General features: G+C 38.8%; 1 protein-coding gene across 2 annotated transcripts in view; it reads left to right on the top strand.

Annotated features, from left to right (window-relative positions):
• EML6 (EMAP like 6) overlaps positions 1–23,881 on the top strand; it is a 276,659-nt gene that overhangs the window by 147,430 nt on the left and 105,348 nt on the right. For both annotated transcript variants that reach the window (XM_043918006.1, XM_043918005.1), the window contains exons 9-11: positions 1,996–2,133; positions 3,191–3,447; positions 7,221–7,433. In XM_043918006.1, the coding sequence (XP_043773941.1) occupies positions 1,996–2,133; positions 3,191–3,447; positions 7,221–7,433 (608 nt within the window). The remainder of the gene's footprint in view (positions 1–1,995; positions 2,134–3,190; positions 3,448–7,220; positions 7,434–23,881) is intronic.

Genomic DNA, 23,881 nt, shown 5'->3' with positions numbered 1-23,881 from the left:
TTTTAGCTTTTGTATTTTAACAACTATGTTGAATCTTAGAATTGCAAAGAGCACTTACTGCCAGAATTTGTATTACTCCCTTTAACCATTAATTTGGCTAAGATATTCAATGGAATTTGACACTCTGAGTATTGAAATTTAGCAAGGGTATAAGTCATAATTCTTTGAGAAAGATTAGCTTAGTGATTTTAAAATGATAGTGTAGTTTACTTAGAGTGGTGGTTTCTTCATGCTAGTAGAGCAAAGCTTACATTGCTTAAAATAGTACATGGCTAAAAACAGCATGAAACTATGAATAATGGAAAAGGTATTGAAAGCATACCCTGAGTTTTAAGCTGAATAGCACAGGCTGCCTCAGGGATAGGCAGACTCCACTGGGCAGCCCTACGTGACAAGACAGGTGCCCCTGTCCCTCCTGATGGCAGGATGCACTTAAAAAAACTACACCACATTGACTTACTCTTGCCTTCTTATCACAAGAGCTTAGATTCTCAGCCACCCCTGCCCCCGCCACAGATATTGTTGTTTGCATATTAAGAGAAGACTGTCTTTAAAGTGGTAACAGAAAGAGGTCACTTACCACAAGTGCAAGTCATATAGAAACTCTTATTCGAATCCTCAGATATTTAGTTCATGGTCTCTCAGTCTGAAGTGCCTGGATTAGGTGTTCTAAGAGCTGCCCTTCATGGGAAATAGATGGGGAGACGGTGGAAACAGGGTCAGACTTTATTTTGGGGAGCTCCAAAATCACTGCAGATGGTGATTGCAGCCATGAAATTAAAAGACGCTTACTCCTTGGAAGGAAAGTTATGACCAACCTAGACAGCATCTTAAAAAGCAGAGACATTACTTTGTCAACAAAGGTCCGTCTGGTCAAGGCTATGGTTTTTCCAGTGGTCATGTATGGATGTGAGAGTTGGACTGTGAAGAAAGCTGAGTGCTGAAAAATTTATGCTTTTGAGCTGTGGTGTTGGAGAAGACTCTTGAGAGTCCCTTGGACTGTAAGAAGATCCACCCAATCCATCCTGAAGGAAATCAGTCCTGGGTGTTCATTAGAAGGACTGATGCTAAAGCTAAAACTCCAATAACTTTGGCCACCTCATGCGAATAATTGACTCATTGGAGAAGACCCTAATGCTGGCAAGGACTGGGGGCAGGAGGAGAAGGGGACGACAGAGGTTGAGATGGTTGGATGGCATCACCAACTCAATGGACACGAGTTTGAGTAAACTCTGGGAGTTGGTGATGGACAGGGAGGCCTGGTGTGCTGTAGTCCATGGGGTCGCAAAGAGCCGGACACAACTGAGCGACTGAACTGAACTGAAGAGCTTCCCTTACAAGTGACCTCTGTTTCTCCAGCAGTAGTCCCCTCATCATCTAGGGGGCCCAGTGAAGTATTCCCCCTCCCCTGACCAAGAGGGGTCCTGTCATTAGTGGGGTACCAGGGACTTTTGAGGCATTTTGGCATATGACTGTGTACAGCCAACTTGGAATCCTCCTAGGCAGGGGTACCGTTTGTTCTCCATCTCAGATACTTTTTCTTGCTCAGAAGACCAACAAACATAATATGCGTTTTAGTCTGTATTTACATAACACAGTTTCTAGAAGAGAACCCGTATTTAAAAAACAACTAATAATAACAGCATCTAGTAGTACCTCTTATCCTGTGTTATTAACACCCATTGGTAGAAATCAGGAACAATTCTTAATCTCCAAGGAGAAAAGTATAATTTTGTATGAAGTAGTATGTAAAATTTCCTTATTTTTGAATCTCAGAATCTTTGAAAATATCTCATGTTTTATTTCTTGCTGGATATTTCAAATGGAGAAAATCACCCAAAGATAGCCCAAACACCTTTGCAACTTCCTAGACATGCTGAGAGGAAGGACACTGGTGTGATGTTACTGCATCCTTTTTTGTTACTATCACCTTTGGCCTTGGACTGGCTGATGACTGTGAGAAAGTGTTTTGTTTTGACTTTGAACTGTCCTTAGGCTGTGGAGCCTGGCTGACCATGCCTTGATTGCCCGCTGTAACATGGAGGAAGCAGTTCGCAGCGTTGCTTTCAGCCCTGATGGATCTCAATTGGCCCTGGGCATGAAGGATGGATCTTTCATTGTTCTCCGAGTCAGGCACGTACTACCGGTATTGAAAATGACATTAGAGATATGCTTCTGTAAAAATTAATTCTCCAGGTCAGAATGTTTGTCAGGACTTTAGGAAAAAATGCATTTGCTGTTTTGAATAGGTAGATTCGCAATCCCCTATCTGTAATTGCCAGATCCAAACACTGAAAATCTGAAGTTCTTTGGTAACTTATTTGGCAGCAAAGCCTGACCCAGTGAACTGATGTGAAATTGTTTACAGTTTGTTAGTCTCCTTTTTTTTTTCAATGTAATTTTTTTCTCAATATGTATATTTTATTGAAGTATAGTTGACTTATGGTGTTTCAGGTGCACAGCAAGGTGATTCAGTTATACACATATCTATTAATCTCTTAGTAGGAATAATCATGTGTCATGTGATTTGCTGTGAGAATATTAATGTGTTCAAAAGGGATCGCTGCCCTAGCTTCTACGGGGTTATTACATAATATATGTGAACCTTTCCAAAATGCAGTGAGTGATCAACTCCCAAGCTCGTCTGGTCCTAAGGGTTTTAGGTAAGAGATTATGAGCTTTTAATGAGACAAGAAAGAGGAAGAAAGAGGAAAGCCACTTCTAATAGCACCAGATTTTTAGAGGTGAGCTGGAGTAAAAGATTTTTTTCCACCTATAATCACTAATAAAATGGAACATTTCCCATTTATTAACATCCAATATTATTTCTACTATACAGAATTTATGACCCACTCTTGTATTTCTTTCAAATAACATTGGTTATTCTTTGGGATTACACATTTTGTGATTATAGAAAGGAAATGAAGCTATAAATTAGATACTGTATCTCACATAACAATTTCTATATAGCTTTAAAAATGCTGTTGACATGGTTTATTACACTAAATTCTCATTACCAGCTACACATAACTCATTACCAAATGGGTGAACAACCTTTTCTTTCTTTGCTTAGTGATGTATGGGAAGATGGCTAATTACCAAATTTTCAGTGACACACAAACTTTAAAGCATGACTTGAGGTTGCCATCCCTAGGTTTGCTATTATTACTTTGCTTTTTTATTCTTACAGGGATATGACAGAAGTGGTTCATATCAAAGATCGAAAAGAAGTCATTCACGAAATGAAATTTTCTCCAGATGGTTCTTATCTGGCAGTGGGATCCAATGATGGCCCGGTAGATGTCTATGCTGTCGCCCAGAGGTATAAGAAAATTGGAGAATGCAACAAGTCTGTCAGTTTCATCACACACATTGACTGGTCTTTGGATAGTAAATACTTGCAAACTAATGATGGTGCTGGAGAACGGCTATTCTACAAAATGCCATGTAAGTCACAAGGGCATTAAATGTTTGTGCAAAACATAGCTCTGAACCATGGCAGAAAATGTATGAGGATATTCTTAGGACCTGAGGGCAAGGAGTATTTTCTCAAACAAGACCCTCAGATCACAAACTCCCAAAGAGAAGATTCATAAATTGAAACACGTTAAAATAAAAAATTATTCTACAACAAAAGAGCCCATGAATAAAATGAAAAGACAGTGCATAGGTTGGGCATAAAGACTTGGAATTATTATAATGGACAAAGGCTATTCAGTTGACCTTTGAATAACATGGGTTTGAACTGCGTGGTCTACTTCTGTAGATTTTTTTTTTAGTAGTAAATACTAGAGTACTACATAGTAAGAGGTTGGTTGAATCCATAGATGTGGAACCATGAATGCGGATGGTCAATGCAGATGTGGAACCATGAATGCAGATGGTCTGAGTTGTACATGGATTTTTGACTCCCCTGAGTTGTTCAAGAGTCAACTGTATACCTAGAATGTATAAAGAATGCCTAAAGATAAGGAAAAAGAAAAATTACTAGGAAAAAAAAAAAAAAAACCTGAAAATTTGAGGAACACAATCCTAAACTACTATGATTACTTTAGTCTCTCTTTGTGTCCTTCATAATTGGAAGCCTTTATTATGTACAGAGTCGGACATGACTGAAGCGACTTAGCAGCAGCAGCAGCATTATGTGATTACTTGGTGAAATGTGCTAATTGGGATTAAAAAAACACACATTTTATTTGTAACCCCCATTATAACTTCTATAAGAAATTCTTCTTATTTACATAATACTCGTTTAGTAACAGTTTATAATACTAAAATGTCATAAAGACAAATTTATGTATTATAATCTTTGAATAATTTTCATAATGTAAGATTAAAAATGTAATGTTTAATTTTATCGTAAATTTTTATTGAAAAATCAATTTTACCATGAAATAAATTTTCCATGAAATAATATTTACCATGACAATAAATAAATGGACTTTCCAGGTGGCATTAGTGGTAAAAAACCCACCTGCCAATGCATTAAATGTGAGAGACATGGGTTGAGAAGATCCCCTGGAGGAGGGCCTGGCAACCCATTCCAGTATACTTGCCTAGAGAATCCCATGGACAGAGGAGCCCAGCGGCCTATAATCCAGAGGGTTGCAAAGAATCAGACATGACTGAAGCACACATGCATGCAAAGTGTAACATAATGCAATGTCAACATTTCTAAGAGTCTCTGCCCTGCCAATTCATTAGTTTACCATTACTGGGTGCATATTTCTTTGTGTCTGCTTTCTTTGCTTGACAGTATTTCATATATATTTTCCTATGTGAAAAAAGATGGAACACACATTTGTCATTTGCAATAAACAAATAACACCCTGCTCAGTGATAATATCATAACTTGCTTTCTCATCCTCCTACTGTTGAGCGTTTGGGCTTATTTCTAGTTTCTTTGCTGATACCCACAGTAAAACTCCAAATATCTTTGTAGAGGTGGGATTTTTCTCTTCCATGTTACTTCCTTGGACTGTGTTTTTTAAGCAGGGACACTGGATCAGGAATATATTCAAACTATCAGCTCTGATTCTATGGTCTTAAAAATGGATATACTACTATGCTAGAGACCAGAATTGCCAATCTGACAATGCACCAGTAATGTGCAAGAGCTTTATTCTCATAGATAGTTTATTTGAAAATACTTGTTACTGTTGAGGGGAAAGTATGAGTTAATACACTTAATTGTCTTGATTTTAAATTTTTAAATAGTGTATCACTAGGCATTTTTCCCAGCATTCCTTTTTCTGTGGGCTTCCTCCTTTGTGTGCTCCCAGAGGACATCCCTTGCTAGCTGCTGGTGGAAACTGGGTATTGTACCCTGTACTTAAGAACATAACGAGCAAAATTGTCAGGACTGTTTTCCACAACCAACTATATTTCATCAAAATTTGGTAGAGTTTTATCATGTGGCACTTTAAACAGCAAAGTCCATTCATTTTCTTCATTAATTAATTGAAGCTGATTTTTTAAAAAATCACTTCTCTGGCTCCTGGAATTATGAAAAGTATGAGTTCAGAATAAACTTTTTAAAAACCAGAAAAAAACTGGTAACTGTGATAATATATAATTTAGTAATAGCCATTTCTTCAATAACACAAAGCATAATATCATCTGTATCCAAATAATTAAGGTCAAGTAAACATCAGTTCAGTTCTGTCGCTCAGTTGTGTCTGACTCTTTGCAACCTCATGGACTACAGCACTCCAGGCCTCCCTGTCCATCACCAAATCCTGGAGCTTACTCACACTCATGTCCATTGAGTTGGTGATGCCATCCAACCTTCTCATCCTCTGTCATCCCTTTCTCCTCCCGCCTTCAGTCTTTCCCAGCAACAGGGTCTTTCCCAATGAGTCGGTTCTTCACATCAGGTGGCCAAAGTATTGGAGTTTCAGCATCAGTCCTTCCAATGAATATTCAGAACTGATTTCCTTTAGGATGGACTTGTTGGATCACCTTGCTGTCCAAGGGACTCTCAAGACTCTTCTCCAACACCACAGTTCAAAAGCATCAATTCTTCTGTGCTCAGTTTTCTTTATAGTCCAACTCTCACATCCATACATGACTACTGGAAAAACCATAGCTTTGACTAGATGGACATTTGTTGGCAAAGTGATGTCTCTGCTTTTTAATATGCTGTCTAGGTTGGTCATAGCTTTTCTCCAAGGAGCAAGCATCTTTTAATTTCATGGCTGCAGTCATCATCTGCAATGATTTTGGAGCCCCCCAATATAAAGTCTGTCACTGTTTCCATTGTTTCCCCATCTATTTGCCATGAAGTGATGGGACCAGATGCCATGATCTTAGTTTTCTGAATGTTGAGCTTTAAGCCAACTTTTTCACTCTCCTCTTTCAGTTTCATCAAGAGGCTCTTTAGTTCTTCTTCAATTTCTGCCATAAGTGTAGTATCATCTGCATATCTGAGGTTATTGATATTTTTCCTGGCAATCTTGATTTCAGGTCATGCTTCATCCAGTCCAGCATTTCTCATGATGTACTCTGCATATAAGTTAAATAAGCAGGGTGACAGTATACAGCCTTGACATACTCCTTTCCCAATTTGGAACCAGTCTGTTGTTGCATGTCCAGTTCTAACTGTTGCTTCTTGATCTGCATACAGATTTACCAGGAGGCAGGTCAGGTGGTCTGGTATTCCCATCTGTTTAAGAATTTCCACAGTTTGTTGTGATCCACACAGTTAAAGGCTTTAGCGTAGTCAATAAGGCAGAAGTAGATGATTTTTTTGAACTCTCTTGCTTTTTCTATGATCCAACGGATGTTGGCAATTTGAACTCTGGTTCCTCTGCCTTTTCTAAATCTAGCTTGAACATCTGGAAGTTCACAGTTCACATATTGCTGAAGCCTGACTTGGAGAATTTTGAGCATTACTTTGCTAGCATGTGAGATGAGTGCAGTTGTGTGGTAGTTTGAGCATTCTTTGGCATTGCCTTTCTTTGGTAGTTTGAGACATTAGATTTAGTACAATGATCATTTACTTTCTCATATCTTGAGTTTTGAGCATGTGCTTTCTTTAAACCCTGCTGGGGGAAAAAAATCACCAGTTGGGGAAAGAAATTAGAATTTATAGTTTCCTTAGTTTATAAACATTTTAAAACAAAGGTTTTAGACTTCTTTGAAAAAAATGAGTTAAGTAAATTAGAACATGATTTTTATTTACATGTAGCATTATATTAAAGTGTATTGATTATTTTCAGCTGGGAAGTCTTTAACGAGTAAAGAAGAAATCAAAGGGATTCCCTGGGCCTCCTGGACATGTGTGAAAGGCCCAGAAGTGAGTGGAATTTGGCCAAAATACACTGATGTCAGTGACATCAACTCAGTGGATGCAAATTACAACAGTTCAGTGTTGGTGTCTGGAGATGATTTTGGACTGGTTAAATTGTTTAAATTTCCTTGTCTCAAAAAAGGTAAGGCCAAAAGAAATGCTTCATTGAATGGAGATTTAATCTAGGATATATATATAGTGTAATTAAGGCTTATTTTCTTGATGTCCACTAGTGCAGACTATTCATTTTATCTTTATATATATATTTGCTCTTTAATACTTTTTAATAAAGTTTGATATCTTCTGTTTTTGACATTCTGAAATATATGTGGTTTTGCAAATCTAATTCAGCATTTGTTAACAGAGATACTACTCAACATTTTGTGATCCATAAACCGTACGTTTCACATTTTAAACAAGTTATTTTCTATTTATATCTATGTAAATATAATAATTTAAATTATATGTTACATTAAAATATTATAATTAAAACTCATTTATGCATTTATGCTTATACATAGGAAGCAAAGCAACTCCTTATAGACATATTTAAAATAAAATCTGAAAGTGATTGTTCTGGTGATAATACACTTTGTGGACTGCTTCTCACAGCACTAATTTTGCACATCAGACTAACATAACTGGTGAAATTTTTATAGAATTATAGTTGATTTACAGTGTGTTAATTTCTACCATACAGAAAAGTGATTCTGTTATATATACACACACACATATATAGATATGTATATCTATATATACATATAGATAAATACACATTCTTTCTAAAATTGTTTCCTGTTATGGTTTATCAATAGAATATTGAATATAGTTCCCTGTCCAATACAGTAGGACCTTGTTTATCCATTCTGTCTATATATTATAGTTTATATCTGCTAATCCCAAACTCCCAATCTGTTTCTTCCCCAACTCCCCTCCCATTTGGCAACCACAAGTCTATTCTTTATGTCTATGAGTCTACTTCTGTTTGGTAGATAAGTTCATTTGTGTCATATTTTAGATTCTGTATTTAAGTGATATCACATGGTATTTTTCTCTTTCTGACTTTTAACTTCACTTAGTTTGGTCATCTCTAGATCCATCCATGTTGCTGCAAATGGCATTATTTCATTCTTTTTTATGGCTGAGTAGTATTCCATTGTGTATATTACCCATCTTCTGTAACCATTCATCTGTTAATGGACATTTAGATTGTTTGCATGTCTTGGTTTTTGTGAATAGTGTTACTATGAACATTGGGGTGCATGTATCTTTTTGAATTGTAGTTTTGTCTGAAAATATGTCCAGGAGTGGGATTGCAGGACCATATGGTAGTTCTATTTTTAGTTTTTTGAGGAACCTTCATACTGTTTTCCGTTGTAGTTGCACCAACTTACTTACCGACCAACAATGTAGAAGGGTTTCATCTTCTCCACACACTCTCCAGCACTTGTTGTCTGTAGACTTTTTAATGATGGCCATTTAGTGTGAAGTGGTACCTCACTGCAGTTTTAATTTGCATTTCTCTAGTAATTAGCAGAAGTGAACATCTTTTCATGTGCCTGGTGGCCACCTGTATGTCTTCTTTAGAAAAATGTTTATTTAGATCTTCCACCCTTTTTGTTGTTTGTTTTGTTGTTGAGTTTTATGACCTGTTTGTATATTTTGGAATTTAAGCCTTTGTTGGTTGCATCATTTGTAAATATTTTCTCCCAGTCTGCTAATTTGTCTTTTCATTTTGTTTATGGTTTTCTTTGTTGTGAAAAACTTGTAAGTTTGGTTAGGTCCCATTTGTTTATTTTTGCTTTGGAGAGACTGATAACTGGTGACATTTTTGAGAGAGAAATTTGACTCAAAACCCTTTCTGCCCTTGCATCTTGTTCTTTTGTTTTATTGTTGTCACTTCAATTTTTCTGGCACCTCAGGCTTTGTAGAATGTGACTGAATTAATTATGTAATTATCCTGTCCTCTTCTTCCTTCAAAAGTTTAGGCAAATCCTATACACAGGTTTTTCTGAGACTCCCTGCCTGTACCCTGAAAATCTGATTTGGGGAAAGTAATCAGTAGGACTATGCTGTTGCCTGAAAACCCTTTCACTTGAATGATTTTTAGATTAAGCGTGGAAAGGGACTGAAAATGTAATCAGAAAGTTTTTTTTCAGCTAACTGACAGTTTTGAAGCAGTGAATTTTGGTACAAAATTGAACATAAAGTGCATAGGAGAAACAACCATCACTTCCACTTGACAAGATGACCATCAGTTTAAAACGCTTGAGGAACAAGATGGCGGAGGAATAGGTGGACGTGGAATGCATCTCTCTCCCTACAGATACATCAGGAATACACCTTCAGACACAGAAGTGCATGCAGAACACCAGCTGAGAGTAGACAGGAGTACCTGACCAGTGGAAAAGAATATATAGACCCATGCAAAACTTGGTAGGATGAAGGAACTAGGGGGAAAAACAGGAGTGCTAGCAGGACTGGACCTGCCCTCGGCGGGTGGGGGAACTGAAGCAGGGGTCTGATCCCCACATCGGGGCAATTGTGTGAGTCAGAGGAGAAGCACTTGAGGCTGAGAGGGGAACAGCTGATCTGTGGCGGCCTAAATGGAATGAGAATCAGATAGTCCTTGCCGCAGCCATATATACCCTAGATGGCGTAGTGGCTGGAAGCTGGAGTTTAGGGATTGTGGAGCAATCCCAGGGCAAGGGCTGCTGTTGACTGTGAAGAGACAGATCGACGGAATGTGAGGAAGGAGATTGTGGTGGGAAGTGTCTGTGGAGTAAAGCCGGCAGCCATGGAAGCAGGTTGATGCTGCTGAGTCATGAGTAGGGCGTGGAGCCATCACCATAGCCTCTCCCCCTCCATCACCATAGCCTCTCCCCAGCCAGAAACCATGCGACCCAAGCAGCTGCACCACCTCCACACCTGGCCCTCACAGGGGCAAACCCAAGTCCTCCAGAGCAGCCTCAGGAGCAAACCCTAGTGGATGACCCATATCCAGAAGTGGAAATAAAACCACAGTTGTAACCCAGGGGCAGTGTGACTAAGGAAGCAGACCCAAAACCCTCCCACCAGCTATACAAGCTGCAGATTAAATCCACGCAATCAACTAGGCAGACTCTGTGTCTGTGGAATATATAAAAGGTCACTGAGAGCTCCCGCAAAAGAAAATGCACTAGTTCTGGTAGCTGTGGACATTGGAGGCAAGAGCACAGAATAGGAGCAGATTACAGTCTGAGCTGCTGTCACAGCAGGCCCAGAGGTCAGCAGTGTAGAGGGCATCCTCGGGAGGTGAGGTGGACTGTGACTCCCAGCGAGGGGAAGGGCTCTGACAGCAGGGACTCACGAAAAACATTTATTTTCTTATGTTTTGACTTGTTCTGTAGATTCTTTTCGGTTTCTTTTTTTTTTTCTTTTTTCCCACTTCTGTTGTAGTTGTTGATTTTATTGGCACTATGAACTCTAACTAAGCTTTTAAGATTTTTTTTTTTTTCTTTTTCTTTTTCTCAGTCACATTTTTTATTGTTGTTATAAACCTCTAGCTCCATATTGGGCTTTTGCAGTTCTGGGGAGTTTTTGGGTTGTTTGTTTCTCTTCTCTTTTTTTAATTTTAATCTTTAATTTTTTAAACCGATTATTATTTTTTCTGCATTTATTTCTAGGTTTGCTTTTCATACTGTTCTTTTCCCCTTGCAGTTAATCTTTTTTTTTTTTGCAGTTAATCTTTAATATATATATAAATCTTCTTTACCTATATTTAGTTTTGCGTATCTATTCTTTCTTTCTTTTATTCCTTTCCTTTAGTTTCAACACATTTGATAGTTTTATTTTCATTGCTTTGTACCCCAATTGGCACCTTGCTTTAGTCTGGTTTTCCAGTTTGTGCTTTAGTTAGTTTTGTTCAGTTCAGTTCAGTCGCTCAGTTGTGTCAGACTCTTTGAGACTCCGTGAGCTACAGCATGCCAGGCCTCCCTGTCTATCACCAACTCCCAGACTTTACCCAAGCTCATGTCCATTGAGTTGGTGATGCCATCCAACCATCTCATCCTCTCTTGTCACCTTCTCCTCCTGCCCTCAATCCCTCCCAGCATCAGGGTCTTTTCAATTGAGTCAGCTCTTTATATCAGGTGGCCAAAGTATTGGAGTTTCAACTGCAACATCAGTCCTTCCAATGAACACCCAGGACTGATCTCCTTTAGAATGGACTGTTTGGATCTCCTTGCAGTCCAAGGGACTCTCAAGAGTCTTCCCAACACCACAGTTCAAAAGCATCAATTCTTCTGGGCTCAGTTTTCTTTATAGTCCAACTCTCACATCCATACATGACTACTGGAAAAACTATAGCCTTGACTAGACGGACCTTTGTTGACAAAGTGATGTCTCTTCTTTTTAATATGCTGTCTAGGTTGGTTATAACTTTCCTTCCAAGGAGTAAGTGTCTTTAATTTCATGGTTGCAATCACCATCTTCAGTGATTTTGGAGCCCCTAAAAATAAAGTCAGCCGCTGTTTCCACTGTTTCCCCATCTGTTTCCCATGAAGTAATGGGACCAGATGCCATGATCTTAGTTTTCTGAATATTGAGCTTTAAGCCAACTTTTTCACTCTCCTCTTTCACTTTAATCAAGAGGCTCTTTAGTTCTTCTTCACTTTCTGCCATGAGAATGGTGTCATCTGCATATCTGAGGTTATTCATATTTCTCCTGGCAATCTTGATTCCAGCTTCTGCTACTTCCAGCCCAGTGTTTCTCATGATGTACTCTGCATATAAGTTACATAAGCTGGGTGACAATGCTGCTTATACAGCCTTGATGTACTCCTTTTCCTATTTGGAACCAGTCTGTTGTTGCATGTCCAGTTCTAATTGTTGCTTCCTGACCTGCATATAGGTTTCTCAAGAGGCAGATCAGGGGCTCTGGTATTCCCATCTCTTTCAGAATTTTCCACAGTTCATTGTGATGCACATAGTCAAAGGCTTTAGCATAGTCAATAAAGCAGAAATACATGTTTTTCTGGAACTCTCTTGCTTTTTCAATGATCCAGCGAATGTTGGCAATTTGATCTCTGGTTCCTCTGCCTTTTCTAAAACCAGCTTGAACATCTGGGAGTTCATAATTCACTTATTGTTGAAGTCTGGCTTATAGAATTTTGAGCATTACTTTACTAGCATGTGAGATGAATGCAATTGTGCATAGTTTGAGCATTCTTTGGCATTGCCTTTCTTTGGGATTGGAATGAAAACTGACCTTTTCCAGTCCTGTGGCCACTCCTGAGTTTTCCAAATTTGCTGGCATATTGAGTGCAGCACTTTCACAGCATCATCTTTTAGGATTCGAAATAGCTCAACTGGAATTCCATCACCTCCACTAGCTTTGTTTGTAGTGATGCTTCCTAAGACCCACTTGACTTCACATTCCAGGGTGTCTGGCTCTAGGTGAGTGACCACACCATCATGATTATCTGGGTCATGAAGATCTTTTTTGTACAGTTCTTCTGTGTATTCTTGCCACCTCTTCTTAATATCTTCTGCTTCTGTTAGGTCCATCCCATTTCTGTCCTTTATTGTGCCCATCTTTGCATGAAATATTCCCTTGGTATCTCTAATTTTCTTGAAGAGATCTCTAGTCTTTCCCATTCTATTGTTTTCCTCTGTTTCTTTGCATTGATCACTGAGGAAGACTTTCTTATTCCTCCTTGCTATTCTTTGGAACTCTGCATTCAAATGGAGATATCTTTCCTTTTCTCTTTTACTTTTCATTTTTCTTCTTTTCACAGCTATTTGTAAGGCCTCCTCAGACCAGCCATTTTGCTTTTTTGCATTTCTTTTTCTTGGGAATGGTTTTGATCCCTATCTCCTGTACAATGTCAAGAACCTCTTCCATAGTTCATTAGGCACTCTGTCTATCAGATCTAGTCCCTTAAATCTTTTTCTCACTTACAATGTATAGTAATAAGGGTTTTGATTTAGGTCATACCTGAGTGGTCTAGTGGTTTTCCCCATTTTCTTCAATTTAAGTCTGAATTTGGCAATAAGGAGTTCATAATATGACCCACAGTCAGCTCTTGGTGGTGTTTTTGCTAACTGTATAGAGCTTCTCCATCTTTGGCTGCAAAGAATATAATCAATCTGATTTCGGTGATGTCCATGTATAGAGTATTCTCTTGTGTTGTTGGAAGAGAGTGTTTGCTATGACCAGTGCGTTCTCTTGGCAAAACTCTATTAGCCTTTGCCCTGCTTCATTCTGTACTCCAAGGCCAAATTTGCCTGTTACTCCAGGTGTTTCTTGACTTCCTACTTTTGCATTCCAGTCCCCTGTAATGAAAAGGACATCCACAACTGGGTGTTCTAAAAGGTCTTGTAGGTCTTCATAGAAGCGTTCAACTTCAGCTTCTTCAGCATTACTGGTCGGGGCATAGACTTGGATTACCATGATATTGAATGGTTTGCCTTGGAAACGAACAGAGATCATTCTGTAATTTTTGAGATTGCACCTAAATACTGCATTTTGGACTCTTTTGTTGACTATGATGGCTACTCCATGTCTTCTAAGGGATTCCTGCCCACAGTAGTAGATATAATGGTCATCTGAGTTAAATTCACCCATTCCAGTCGATTTTAGTTCACTGATTCCTAGAATGTCAACATTCACTCTTGCCATCTCCTGTTTGACCACTTCCAATTTGCCTTGATTCGTGGACCTAACATTCCAGGTTCCTATGCAATATTGCTCTTTACAGCATCAGACCTTGTGTCCATCACCAGTCACATCCACAACTGGGTGTTGTTTTTGCTTTGGCTCCATCCCTTCATTCTTTCTGGAGTTATTTCTCCACTGATCTCCACTATCATATTGAACACCTACTGACCTGGGGAGTTTATCTTTCAGTGTCCTATCTTTTTGCCTTTTCATACTGTTCATGGGGTTCTCAAGGCAAGAATACTGAAGTGGTTTGCCATTCCCTTCTCCAGTGGACCACATTCTGTCAGACCTCTCCACCATGACCCATCCATCTTGGGTGGCCCCACACGGCATGGCTTAGTTTCATTGAGTTAGACAAGGCTGTGGTCCATGTGATCAGGTTGGCTAGTTTTCTGTGATTGTGATTTCAGTCTGTCTGCCCTCTGATGCCCTCTCTCATCGCCTGCCGTCTTATTTGGGTTTCTCTTACCTTGGACGTGGGGTGTCTCTTCACGGCCGCTCCAGCAAAGCGCAGCCACTGCTCCTTACCTTGGACGTTGGGTATCTCCTTTCGGTCCCCACTCCTGACCTTGGACGTGGGGTATGTCCTCTCAGCTGCCGCTGCTGACCTTGAGTGTGGGGTACCTCCTCTCAGCCACTCCTGCGCTACGCAGCTGCCACGCCTGCCTAGTTTTGTTCTGGTAGATATAATTTGCCAGGTCAGTCTATTGTACTTTATTTTTGTTGGACTGTTTTGATTTTGCTTATGGGTGTATATATATGTGTGTATATTCAGTCACACTTTTTATTGTTGTTATACACCTCTGCCTCTACGTTGGGCCTTTGCAGTTCTGTGGCGTTTTCCTTTTTTTTTTCCCTTTCTATTTCTTCTTCCTTTTTTTCCCTTTATTTTATAATTTTAATTTTTAATTTTATTAAACCTATTATATGTTTTCTGCATTTATTCCTTTGTTTGCCTTTCCTACCGTTCTTTTCCCCTTGCAGTTAATCTTCAATGCATGTAAATCTTCTCATCTACCTCTATTTAACTTTGCATATCTTTTCTTTCTTTCCTTCCCTCTCAACATATATGTTAGTTTTGTTTTCATTACTTTATTCCCACTTGGCACCTTGCTTTAGTTTTATTTTCCAGTTTGTGCTTTAGTTAGTTTTGTTCTTAACTGGTAAATATAAATTTTGATTTCCTTTGTTTGCCAGGTCAATCTACTTACTTTATTTTTGTTGGACTGTTTTGACTTTGCTCATGGGTGTAGATGTATATGTGTATATCTATTATTTTAATTATTATTTGCCTTACTTTGTAACTGCCATTTGTCTGGGGTTCATCTTTGGTTTCTCGTTTTTGGATTTTTGTTTTAATCTCACTTAATGCCATAACAAGCCACTTGTGGAATCTTGGTTCCTGACCAGAGGTCAAACCCTGAGCCTTTGGAGTGGAAGCACTGACTCCAAGACCCTAGACTACCAGAGAACTAACCCTAGGGAGTATCAAATAGTGAGAACTCACACAAAGGAAACCACTTGAATACAAGACCCTGCATCACCCAACCACCAGTAGCACCCTGTGCAGGACCCTCATCTAAACAACAAACAAAAATACAAACCCAGTCATCAGCAGACAGGATTACCACCTCACTCAGCCTTGCCCATCAGAGGAAAAACAAACATACAAACAAAAACTCAGCACAAATCTCACCCTATAAGAAGCTTAGACAAACCACTGGACCAACCTTAGAGGGCAGAAATCAAAAGGAAGAAAGAATTCAACCTTGAAGCCTGGGAAAGTGAAAGTGAAGTCACTCAGTCATGTCCGACTCTTTGCAACCCCATAGACTGTAGCCCAGCAAGTTCCTCCATCCATGAGATTTTCCAGGCAAGAATACTGGAGCGGGTTGCCATTTCCTTCTCCAGGAGATCTTCCTGACCCAGGGATTGAACCCAGGTCTAACACATCACAGGCAGACACTTTACTGTCTGAGCCACCAGGGAAGTCCTGAAGCCTGGGAAAAGGAGACCTCAAACCCAATTAGTTAAAAAAAAAAAAAAATGAAAAGGCAGAGAAATACTACAGAAATGAAGGAACAAACTAGAAACACAGAAGTCCAAATAAATGAAGAGGAAACAGGCAAACTACCTGAAAAAGAACTCAGAATGATGATAGTAAAGATGATCAAAAACCTTGAAAGCAAAATGGAGAAAATGCAAGAATCAATTAACAAAGTCCTAAAAGAATTAAAGAATAAATATGCAGAGACAATACAATACTGAAATTAAAAATATTCTAGAAGGAATCAGTAGCAGAATATCTGAAGCAGAAGAATGGATCAGTAAGCTGGAAGATAAAATGGTGGAAACAACTTCTGAAGAGCAGAGTAAAGTAAAAAGAATGAAAAGAACTGAGGATAGACTCAGAGACCTCTGGGACAATATCAAACGCACCAACATCCAAATTATAGGGGTCCTAGAAGAAGAAGAAGAGAAGAAAAGGTATGAGAAAATTTTTGAAGAGGTTATAGTTGAAGATTTTCCCAACATGGAAAAGGGAAATAGTCAATCAGGTCCAAGAGGCACAAAGAGTCCCATACAGGATAAACCCAAGGAGAAACATGCCAAGACACATACTAATCAAACTAACAAAGACTAAACACAAAGAAAGAATATTAAAAGCAACAAGGGAGAAGCAACAAGTAACCTGCAAGGGAAACCCCACATGCTGAACAGCTGATCTTTCAGCAGAAACTCTGCAGGCCAGAAGGGAATGGCAGGATGTATTTAAAGTACTGAAAGGGAAAAATCTACAACCAAGATTACTGTACCTGGCAAGGATCTCTTTCAAAATTGATGGAGAAATAAAAAGCCTTTCTATAAGCAAAGTTAAGAGAATTCAGTACCACCAAATCAGCTTTACAACAAATATTAAATGGACTTATATAGTCAAGAAATACAAGAGAAGAAAAAAGATCTACAAAATCAATCCCAAACAATTAAGAAAATGACAATAGGAATATATATATCGATAATTACTTTAAATGTAAATGGATTAAATGCTTCACCCAGAAGACACAGACTGGCTGAATGGATACAAAAACAAGACCCACATATATGCTGTGTACAAGAAACCCACTTCAGACCTCAAGACACATATAGACTGAAAGTGAGAGGATGGAAAAATATATTCCATGCAAATGGGAAGCAAAAGAAAGCTGGAGTAGCAATCCTCATATCAGACAAAATAGACCTTAAAATAAAGAATATTACAAGAGATAAGGAAGGACACTACATAATGATCAAGGGATCCATCCAAGAGGAAGACAACAATTGTAAATATCTATGCATCCAACATAGGAGCACCTCAATACATAAGGCAAACACTAACAGACATAAAAGGAGAAATTGACAGTAATACAATAATAGTAGGAGACTTTAACACCCCATTCACACCAATGGACAGATCATCAAAACAGAAAATTAATAAGGAAACACAAGGCTTAAATGATACATTAGGTGAGATGGATCTCATTGGTATCTTCAGGACATTCCATCCAAATGCAGAAGAATACACCTTCTTCTCAAGTGCACATGGAACGTTCTCCAGGATAGACCATATCTTGGGTCACAAATCAAACCTCTGTAAATTTAAGAAAATTGAAATTGTTATCAAGCATCTTCTCTGACCATAATACTATGAGACTAAATATCAATTACAAGAAAAAAACTGTAAGAAACAAAAACACATGGAGATTAAACAACATGTTTCTAGATAACCAACAGGTTCCTGAAGAAATCAAAAGGGAAATCAGAAAAGTTCTAGAAACAAATGACAATGAAAACACAGCAACTCACAACCTATGGGATGCAGCAAAAGCAGTCCTAAGAGAGAAGTTTATAGCAATACAATCCTACCTCATGAAACAAGAAAAACACCTAATAGACAGCCTAAATTTACGTCTAAAGTAATTGGAAAAAGAACAAAAAAATGCCCAGAATTAGTAGAAGGAAAGAAATCATAAAGATCTGAGCAGAAATAAATGAAAAACAAATGAAAGAAACAATAATAAAGATTAATAAAACTAAAAGCTGCAAAGAAGCTCTTTGAGAAGATAAAGTTGACAAACCTTTAGCTAGACTCATCAAGAAAAAAAGAGAGAAGAATCAAACCAACAAAATTAGAAATGAAAAAGGAGAGGTTACAACAGACAATGCAGAAATACAAAAGATTATAAGAGACTATTATGAACAACTATATGTCAATAAAATGGATAACCTGGAAGAAATGGACAGATTTTTAGAAAAGTTCTATTTTCCGAGACTGAACCAGGAAGAAATAGAAATTATGAACAACCCAATTATAAGCACTGAAACTGAAGCTGGGATCAAAAATCTCCCAAAAAGCAAAAGCCCAGGACCAGATGGCTTCACAGGAGAATTCTATCAAACATTTAGAGAAGAGCTAATGCCTAGCCTTCTAAAACTCCTTCAAAAATTGCAGAGAAAGGAACACTTCCAAACTCATTCTACAAGGCCACCATCACCCTGATACCAAAACCAGACGAAGAGAACACAAAAAAACAAAAGTACAGACCGATATAACTGATGAACATAGATGCAAAATTTCTCAACAAAATTTCAGCAAACAGAATTCAGCAACACATCAAAAAGCTCACACACCGTGATCAAGTTGGGTTTATCCCAGGAATGCAAGGATTCTTCAATATATGCAAATGAATCAATGTGATACACCATATTAACAAATTGAAAGATAAAAACCATATAATCATCTCAATAGATGCAGAAAAAGCCTTTGACAAAATTCAGCACCCATTTATGATTAAAACTCTTCAAAAAATGGGCATAGAAGGAACCTACGTCAACACAGTAGGGGCCATATGTGATAAGCCTACAGCAAACATTCTCAGTCGTTAGAAACTGAAAGCATCCCCCCTAAGATCAGGAACAAGACAAGGGTGTCCAATTTCACCACTATTATTCAACATAGTTCTGGAAGTCCTAGCAATCAGAGAAGAAAAAGAAATAAAGGGGATCCAAATCAGAAAAGAAGAAGTAAAGCTCTCACTGTTTGCAGATGACATAATACTGTACATAGAAAACCCTAAAGATAGTATCAGAAAATTACTAAAGCTGCTAATCAATGAATTTAGAAAAGTTGCAGGATACAAAATCAATACACAGAAATCACTTGCATTTCTGTATACTAACAATGAAAAATCAGAAAGAGAAATTAAGGAATCCCATTCACCATTGCAACAAAAAGAATTAAATATCTAGGAATAAACTTACCTAAGGAGACAAAAGAACTATACGGAGAAAATTACAAGAGACTAACGAAAGAAATCAAAGATGACATAAACAGATGGAGAGATAGTCCGTGTTCCTGGGTAGGAAGAATCAATATTATGAAAATGACCATACTACCAAATGTAATCTACAGATTCAATGCAACCCTTATCAAATTACCAATGGCATTTTTCACAGAACTAGAACAAAAAATTTCACAATTCATTTGGAAACACAAAAGACCCTGAATAACCAAAGCAGTCTTGAGAAAGAAGAATGGAGCTGGAGGAATCAACCTTTCTGACTTCAGATTATACTACAAAGCTACAGTCATCAAGACAGTATGGTACTGGTGCAAAAACAGAAATATAGACCAATGGAACAAGACAGAAAGCCCAGAAATAAACCCATACACCTATGGGTACCTTATTTTTGACAAAGGAGGCAAGAATATACAATGGGGCAAAGACAGCCTCTTCACTTAATGGTGCTGGGAAAACTGGACAGCTGCATGTAAAAGAATGAAATTAGAACACTTCCTAACACCGTACACAAAGATAAACTCAAAATGGATTAAAGACCTAAATGTAAGACCAGAAACTATAATCTCTTAGAGGAAAACATAGGCAGAACACTCAATGACATAAATCAAGGCAAGATCCTCTATGACCCACCTCCTAGAGTAATGAAAATAAAAACAAAAGTAACAAGTGGGACCTGATTAAACTTAAGAACTTTTGCACAGCAAAGGAAACTGTAAGCAAGGTGAAAAGACAACCCTTGGAATGGGAGGAAATAATAGGAAATGAAACAACTGACAAAGGATTAATTTCCAAAATATACAAGCAGCTCATATGACTTAATAACAGAAAAACAAACAACCCAATCAAAAAGTGGGAAAAAGACCTAAACATACATTTCTCCGAAGAAGACATAAAGATGGCTAACAAACACATGAAAAGATGCTCAACATTGCTCATTATTAGAGAAATGCAAGTCAAAACCACAATGAGATATCACCTCACACCAGTCAGAATGGCCCATCATCAAAAAGTCTACAAACAATAAATGCTAGAGAGGGTGTGGAGAAAAGGGAATGCTCTTGCACTGTTGGTGGGAATGTAAATTGATACAGTCACTATGGAAGACAGTATGGAGATTCCTTAAAAAACTAGGAATAAAACCACCATATGACCCAGCAATCCTATTCCTAGGCGTATACCCTGAGCAAACCAGGGTTGAAAAAGACACATGTATCCCATTGTTCATCACAGCACTATTTACAATAGCTAGAACATGGAAGCAACCTAGATGTCCATCAACAGATGAATGGATAAAGAGGTTCTGGTACATATGCACAATGGAATATTACTCAGCCATAAAAGAACAGATTTGAGTCTGATGAGGTGGATGAACCTAGAACCTATTACACAGAGTGAAGTGAGTCAGAAAGAGAAAGGTAAATATCATATTCTAATGCACATACATGGAATCTAGAAAAATGGTTCTGAAGAATTTATTCACAGGGCAGCAATGGAGAAACAACATGGAGAATAGACTTATGGACATGGGGAGAGGGGAGGAGAGGATGAGATGTATGGAAAGAGTAACATGGAAACTTACATTACCATATGTAAAATAGATAGCCAACAGGAATTTGCTATATGTCTCAGGAAACTCAAACAGGGGCTCTGTATCAACCTAGAGGGGTGGGAGTGGGGGGGAGATGGGAGGGAGGTTCAAAAAGGAGAGGAGATATGTATACCTATGGATGACTCATATTGAGGTTTGACAGAAAACAACAAGTTCTATAAAGCAATTATCCTTTAATTAAAAAAAAATTTTTTTAAAGAAATAAGAAAGTAGAATTTAGGTCTGTTTGATACAAAAAAATTTTTTAAATGAAATGCTCAAGGCACAGCGTTACCTCAACATGCCTAATTCAAACTGTTCTCTCTCACCCTAATGGGTCTTTTGAGTAATAGGGCATGTCTTGTTAGATTGAGTAATGTACTTGCAGAAGTTAAGTAACCAGAAGGTATCTGGGAAATTAGCATTCAGAAGAAACATGCTGAGGGTCAGAAACAATGCTATTGGCCTCAAGTATCAGGACTTGACAATTCAGTGAGAGTTGTTATTTTTTATGTATCACTGAGCCTTGTAGGGTGGATTGGCTTTAGCAAATAGCAATGGAAATGTAGACCTTGGGTTTGCTTATTAGGAAGGGGAAGGGTGAGGCGGGAGGTATGGTGAGTAGTACTATTTGTCAAAATGAGATACTCTTACATATAAAACAACCCTGAGGATGAAGGGGACCAGAAGACATCTGAATGAACAAGGAGAGGTTTGACAGCCAGAGTGACAGTACGTGAGAGTAATAAAACCCACCTCCACAATCTGCAGAAGTATCCATGTCCTCATGGCAAATTGACTTGTTCCACTTTTCCTGATACAGAGTTTATACATCTTGCAATTTTGCCTCAAGTTGTTTAGGCTTCTCATGGACTTTTTGTGCCAAAACTTCCAACTGAGTAGTTTATAACAGTGTTGCTGATGAGGATGGTAATAGTTGGTACAACTTGTCTTCCTTTAACCAAGGTACCAGTGACAAGTATTCCCCCAACTTTTGAACCTGTGAACAGGCAAATAAGAGCAGGGGCTGATGACTGTGAGAGAGTATGGAAACTGAGCCAACATTATAGTTTTCCATTGTGATTAAAATAAAACTCACCATCAAGTTAATTGATACAATTATATGTGCATAGTATTCTCTGCATAATAACTAGACATATGTGTTCTACAGCTAATGAAAATGACTACAATTTGTATTATTGTTGGCTTCCCTGATAACTCAGTTGGTAAAGAATCCACCTGCAATGCAGGAGACCCCGGTTCTATTCCTGGGTCTCCACTGGAGAAGGGATAGGCTACCCACTCCAGTATTCTTGGGCTTTGCTGGTGGCTCAGCTGGTAAAGAATCCGCTTGCAATGCAGGACACCTGGGTTCAATCCCTGGGTTGGAAAGATCTGGCGAAGGGAAAGCTCCTCACTCCAGTATTCTGGCCTGAATTCCATGGACTGTATAGTCGATGCGGTTGCAAAGAGTGGGACACGACTGAGCGACTTTCACTTTCACACTTTCACTGTATTATTACATAGCAGAAGCAATTTGTTTTCCTCATTTTGACAGTTATTAAATCTTAATATAATTAGGGTCATTACTGATAATTTTCCCTGATGTCATTTAGACCAGCAGTCCCCAACCTTTTTGGCACCAGGGACTGGTCTTGTGGAAGACCATTTTTCCAAGGACTGTAGTAGTGGGGAGGTGGTTTCAGTTTTGCCGGCCGCTTACCTCCTGCTGTGCAGCCTGCTTCCTAACAGGCTGTGGATTGGTATGAGCCCAGTGGCCTGGGGGTTGGGGACCCCTGACATAGACTACATCCTGTTTGACCATCAACCCCCAGACACTGACATGAGATAAAATCCAAAGCCTTGCTTATTGGCATTTGTCATATCTTAACACCCTTGGCATCTGCCCCTGCCAGGGGAGGCTCAAGGCTGAGGATCTCCATGTTTCATTTGCTACCCTTCCGTTAATCCTTCAGACACACAGCACAGATACGCACACACACCACAGAGTCCTTGAATGACTGCCTCCTATGCCAGGTCTCCTGGATACTGTAAGAGTTAAGTTGCAGAAACCGTAGACCTTGGAAGGAAAAGTGCTGACCTTCAGTAGAGCTTAGATGAGCTTGATGCAAGAACAGAAAGATCAGCATGACTAGAGCTTGACCAATGATGGGAGAATTGTGCAGTGCGAGGCTGGAAGGGCAGTGGGGCCAGGCATGAGGGGCCTTAAAGCAACTGTTAGAAATGTGGGTTTTATTCTAAGTGCAATGGAAAACTATTGAGATTTTAAGTGGAAGAGTGGCATGACCAATTTACGTTTTTAAAATACCACTTTAATATTGTGTGGAGTGGAATAGTGAAGAGGAGGCTTCAAGTAGAGATTTTCACAAGAGCCTGAGTGATAGAGGATGTAACTTGGACAAAGGTGTCAGGAACGGATGTGAAGAGAGGTGGTTGAGACTAGAAAACAATGTAAAGGTAGACCTGAAGATCACACTCGTGGGTTGGGTGTGGGAATAGAAGGAAAGAGAGGGATTGAGGATGACTCCTAAATTTTAGGTTTGATCAATGGGCTGAATGCTAGTGCCATCTACAGAGACGGGAAAATGAGAGAGTAAAAGGGGGTGTGTGTGTGTGTGTGTGCGTGCACGTGTTATGGTGGTAACAGAGTAGGAAGGGAAGGGTAAGCTCCTGGTTTGTCCATAAGTTTGAAGCAACTATTAGACATCCAAGTGGGCATTGCACACAGGCCATCAACACTCTGGGGAGAGTTCAGTCAGGGCTGGAGCTGAATGTTTGGCAGTCAAGGGATTATCAACCATATTTAAAACTAAGGAGAAAGAATCAGAGAGGAGATGAGAGCTGAGGGCTGAGTCTTCCTTAGGGTCAGTGTCTTAAGGAAAAGCCACTCAGTGTCTTAAGGAAACCCTTGGAAGAGATGGATGTGACCTTCATGTATT

The sequence above is a fragment of the Cervus elaphus genome, chromosome 11, assembly GCF_910594005.1.
Source record: "Cervus elaphus chromosome 11, mCerEla1.1, whole genome shotgun sequence".
In the NCBI taxonomy this organism is placed as follows: domain Eukaryota; kingdom Metazoa; phylum Chordata; class Mammalia; order Artiodactyla; family Cervidae; genus Cervus; species Cervus elaphus.
The sequence above is the reverse complement of the archived record's forward strand: the minus strand, read 5'-3'. Positions and strand labels throughout refer to the sequence as shown.